The sequence below is a fragment of the Scylla paramamosain genome, unplaced genomic scaffold (genome assembly GCF_035594125.1).
Source record: "Scylla paramamosain isolate STU-SP2022 unplaced genomic scaffold, ASM3559412v1 Contig2, whole genome shotgun sequence".
Lineage (NCBI taxonomy): Eukaryota > Metazoa > Arthropoda > Malacostraca > Decapoda > Portunidae > Scylla > Scylla paramamosain.
In genome coordinates this window covers 3,375,001-3,379,763 of record NW_026973667.1, presented here as the reverse complement: position 1 = coordinate 3,379,763, position 4,763 = coordinate 3,375,001, and the positions used below count along the sequence as shown (strand labels likewise).

Genomic DNA, 4,763 nt, shown 5'->3' with positions numbered 1-4,763 from the left:
GGAGTCAGAGAAGCAACCTTTCAGGACTTCACACAGATGATCGGCCACACGGAGACTTATATTGTGTTCCACCATAAATGCAGTAAGCCTTATTTCAGCAGCCTTAACAGAATCACTTTTACTAGTTTCATTATCACCACGTGCACTTGTAAATGACTCCATAAGTATGGTGAGACTTGTCTCGTAAGGAAAGCAATACATCTACCACTTTCAGGTTTTTATTTTGTTATTCAAATTTATATAAGAAATTTTGCATTACCTGATATTAATAACATTAATTTTCACTCAAATTATTGTATATTTCATAAAAATATCGTACGAATTCCCAAATTATCGTATTATCGTATGAGTCCAATTGTACATCGTAAAAGGGCAAAAATTATTGTACTTGTACAATAATTATCGTACGATTGGCAACACTGCTCGTACTCTGTCCACTTTATTTATTTATTTACTTTGGATGACATGTTCAGTGTTTTATTTGTTATTTGTGTCTCTAAATTATGGAGGATATTTCCAGAGGTTTAATTTTGATGTGGCTGGAATTTTTTTTTTTTTTTTTTATTATGTATGTATTCATTTTGTTTATTTACTTGCATACATTACTGTAAAATTATCAACGAAAATACAATGCTAATTCCTTTTTTGTCTCATTAATACAAGCAATTATATACACAATGCTCATATTCATGCAAATAAACGAGAAAAAGGCGAAGTGAAAGCCAAAAGACGAGCCAGAGTGACGGTGCCCACCAAGTCTTACAAGCACATCACAAACCATGGGGGAAGTGGTCAGGGATGCAACACTGACAGATTTACAGGCCAGGAAAGTGTTTGGCGAGAAGCAACATGCATTCACACAGGGAGGGTTAAGTCTGACTGACCAGCCTGTCCCCTTCCCTGTGACACGACACAGGAGCACCAGAAGCAATGCGTCAGGTCTTTATAAGCAGCTACAACAAAGTTTCCAATGAAAAATATATATATTTTGCAATTTCTTTCCAGTTGAAATCCTTCCATTGCTACAGCTGGCACGCCATGCACATTGTCTCCAGGGACTCCTTCACTGCCTCAATACTCCTTCCATTGGTACACCTGGCACGCCATGCACATTGTCTCCAGGGACTCCTTCACTGCCTCAATACTCCTTCCATTGCTACAGCTGGCACGCCATGCACATTGTCTCCAGGGACTCCTTCACTGCCTCAATACTCCTTCCATTGCTACAGCTGGCACGCCATGCACATTGTCTCCAGGGACTCCTTCACTGCCTCAATACTCCTTCCATTGGTACAGCTGGCACACCATGCACATTGTCTCCAGGCAGCGTGGTTTTGCCACCCCGTGACACTGGCTTTTCTTATTATTATTTAGTTATTTTCTTTTATGTAAGAGGGCTGTTGGAAAAGGACAACAAAAAAATTGAATAAAAAAGCCAACTTAATGCCAGTTCCTGTAGAGGAGCCAAATAAAATGAGAATAATAAAAATAGATAAATAAAACGATGTCTTGAGCCTCCCCCTCGTTGAAAGACTTGAAGCCATTGGAAGGAGGAAATGCAGAAGCAGGCAGGGAGTTCCACAGTTTACCTGAGAAAGGGAAGAATGAACGAGAACACTGGTTAACTCTTGGTGTTGTCTCTGCCTGCCCTCTCACCCTCCCCCTTCACGCACACCACGACCACCGCAAGCCTTTCACGACATTCCAGGGTGGCCTGTGCACTCTGCCGCCTTCTCTCATGACAGAGCTGCCTACATCTATCTTTTCTCCTCTTACATTCCTCTCCTTCCTATACACAAAGACTCCTGCTCCTCCTCCTCCTCCATCCTGAACGTTCTGTGCCTCTCCAATCATCACCTGCTCACCACCATGCACGTGCACGCCCTCCTTTGAATGTCTCGCTCGCCATCATCATCACCATCACCACCATCATCATCATGACCACGGGCACAGCTGGCAGCAGTGAAGGAGCAAAGACGAGGGCGCAGTGATGCAGGGCCAGCCATCACCAAACAAGCACACAGACAACACGGTTGGTGACACAACAGGATGGTGAGGAACACGAGGGCAGCCTTTCCCTTCCTGGACGAGAACATGAGGAGGAAAGTCACCACCACGACAATTACACAGAAACTGTTAGCTGCTACACTTGTGTGCTCCATCACCTGTAGAGAGAGAGAGAGAGAGAGAGAGAGAGAGAGAGAGAGAGAGGCAAAGATGGTGCCAGACTTAACATAACCTAACGTGTGAAGGAGAGACAAAAAGAAAGGGAAACACAACACTTGAGGCAAGGAGAGAGAGGGGCTGCCTCACTACAATATATTCCTGTAGCTGAGGCCCTGTATACTACACCTGGTGAATACACAAACACTTGAGGCAAGGAGAGAGAGGGGCTGCCTCACTACAATATATTCCTGTAGCTGAGGCCCTGTATACTACACCTGGTGAATACACAAACACTTGAGGCAAGGAGAGAGAGGGGCTGCCTCACTACAATATATTCCTGTAGCTGAGGCCCTGTATACTACACCTGGTGAATACACAAACACTTGAGGCAAGGAGAGAGAGGGGCTGCCTCACTACAATATATTCCTGTAGCTGAGGCCCTGTATACTACACCTGGTGAATACACAAACACTTGAGGCAAGGAGAGAGAGGGGCTGCCTCACTACAATATATTCCTGTAGCTGAGGCCCTGTATACTACACCTAGTGAATACACAAACAAAGGTTTACTGCACACACACATTTATTGAAAGTCACACCTGCACTGCCAACAAAACAAATGCTGGGGCCATGACTCCACCACACCACCACCACCACCACCACCACCACCACACAAAACTGCTGGGGCCATGACTCCCCCACACCACCACCACCACCACCACCACCACCACACAAAACTGCTGGGGCCATGACTCCCCCACACCACCACCACCACCACCACCACCACACAAAACTGCTGGGGCCATGACTCCCTCACACCACCACCACCACCACCACCACACAAAACTGCTGGGGCCATGACTCCCACACACCACCACCACCACCACCACACAAAACTGCTGGGGCCATGACTCCCCCACACCACCACCACCACCACCACCACACAAAACTGCTGGAGCCATGACTCCCTCACAGCACACACAGGCACAGCCACCACCACCACCACCACCACCACAGGTACAGGTGTGGCCCCATGTGTCCACACACCACCACCTCAGAAGTGGATCTTCACATGCCTGGCAATCTCAGCCTTTGTCTTGAAACACTTGCCACAAACATCACACTCGAACTCCCTCACCCCAGTGTGTCTGAAGGCGTGTTTATTGAGACGAGAAATGGTAGGAAATCTTTTGCCACACTCATCACACTCATAATTTCTAACACCACTGTGTGTCAGGGTGTGTGAGGTGAGGGAAGACTTGTGGGTAAATTTCTTCCCACACTCATCACACTCATAATTTCTAACACCACTGTGTGTCAGGGTGTGTCTGGTGAGGTGAGACTTGTGGGTAAATTTCTTCCCACACTCATCACACTCATAATTTTTAACACCACTGTGTGTCAGGGTGTGTCTGGTGAGGTGAGACTTGCGGATAAATTTCTTCCCACACTCATCACACTCATAATTTTCAACACCACTGTGTGTGAGGGTGTGTACGGTGAGGGAAGACTTGTGGGTAAATTTCTTCCCACACTTGTCACACTTATAATTTCTAACACCACTGTGTGTCAGGGTGTGTCTGGTGAGGGAAGACTTACGGGTAAATTTCCTGCCACACTCACCACACTCATAATTTCTAACACCACTGTGTGTCAGGGTGTGGTACTTAAGGCCTTGTCTGGATACAAAAGTTTTGTCACACTGCTGGCACTCAAACTTGCTCTCTCCTCTGTGGACAGAGCTGCCTGCCTCCAGGTGATTCTTGCCACCACACCTGCGCCTCCCCACACCTGAGGCTTGCTGATGCTGCTGCCGCTGTTGCCGCCGCCGCTGGCCGCTCATGCTGTTGCCCGGCCTCACGACCTCCACCGCAGCACCACTCCCGCCAGCACACGCCGCGTCCAGTCCTGCAGGGACCCTCGGGGAGGCCAGACAGCCGTCAGTGCCAGGCAGGGCGGCGGCCTGGATGCTGGCCTGGTCTGTGGAGCAGGGAAGAGTGGTGGCCATTACAAACTGTACCCACGTCTCAGAAAGAGCCATTTCTGCAAGCACTGACCAACGTGATGCCGTCTTTGTCACTTGTGGGACGGGTCAAGTCACAAACCCTTCAGTAATTGTCAACTACACACACACACACACACACACACACACACACACACACACACACACAGAGACATACTCACAATAGGGGCAAGAATGGTACAGCCTCAGGAGTGAACCAGGGACATCTAAGCACAGTGCAGCACAGCGGTGCACAGGTCTCCCCTCTCTCTCACAGCAAGTGCCTGGAAGAGTGCATCACCTTGGGTCAGTGGTTCTTAACCCTTGGGTCACAGCCCAAAGTTGGGTCACCCACCCACACTTCACTGGGTCGTTAAGAACACAAACACAGTTTTTCCCCAGTATACTTGTTCAAAATGTTATCACAGTATTAATGCTGTGTACAGAATACTTACTGTTCAAAATGTTATCAGAGTATTAATGCTGTGTACAGAATACTTACTGTTCAAAATGTTATCACAGTATTAATGCTGTGTACAGAATACTTACTGTTCAAAATGTTATCACAGTATTAATGCTGTGTACAGAATACTTAC

The 4,763-nt window shown here is 47.3% G+C and overlaps 1 protein-coding gene across 1 annotated transcript in view; it reads right to left on the bottom strand.

Moving 5' to 3' along the window:
- Positions 1-204: 204 nt before the first annotated feature.
- The window catches only part of LOC135095899 (zinc finger protein 100-like), a 5,566-nt gene continuing 1,007 nt past the window's right edge, over positions 205-4,763 (bottom strand). The window contains exons 1-2 of the mRNA XM_063997042.1: positions 4,350-4,763; positions 205-4,145 (exon numbers count right to left, since the gene is read on the bottom strand). The exon at positions 4,350-4,763 is cut by the window's right edge and continues 1,007 nt beyond it. Coding sequence (XP_063853112.1) covers positions 3,220-4,008 — 789 coding nt within the window. The 5' untranslated portion in view covers positions 4,009-4,145; positions 4,350-4,763 and the 3' untranslated portion in view covers positions 205-3,219. The remainder of the gene's footprint in view (positions 4,146-4,349) is intronic.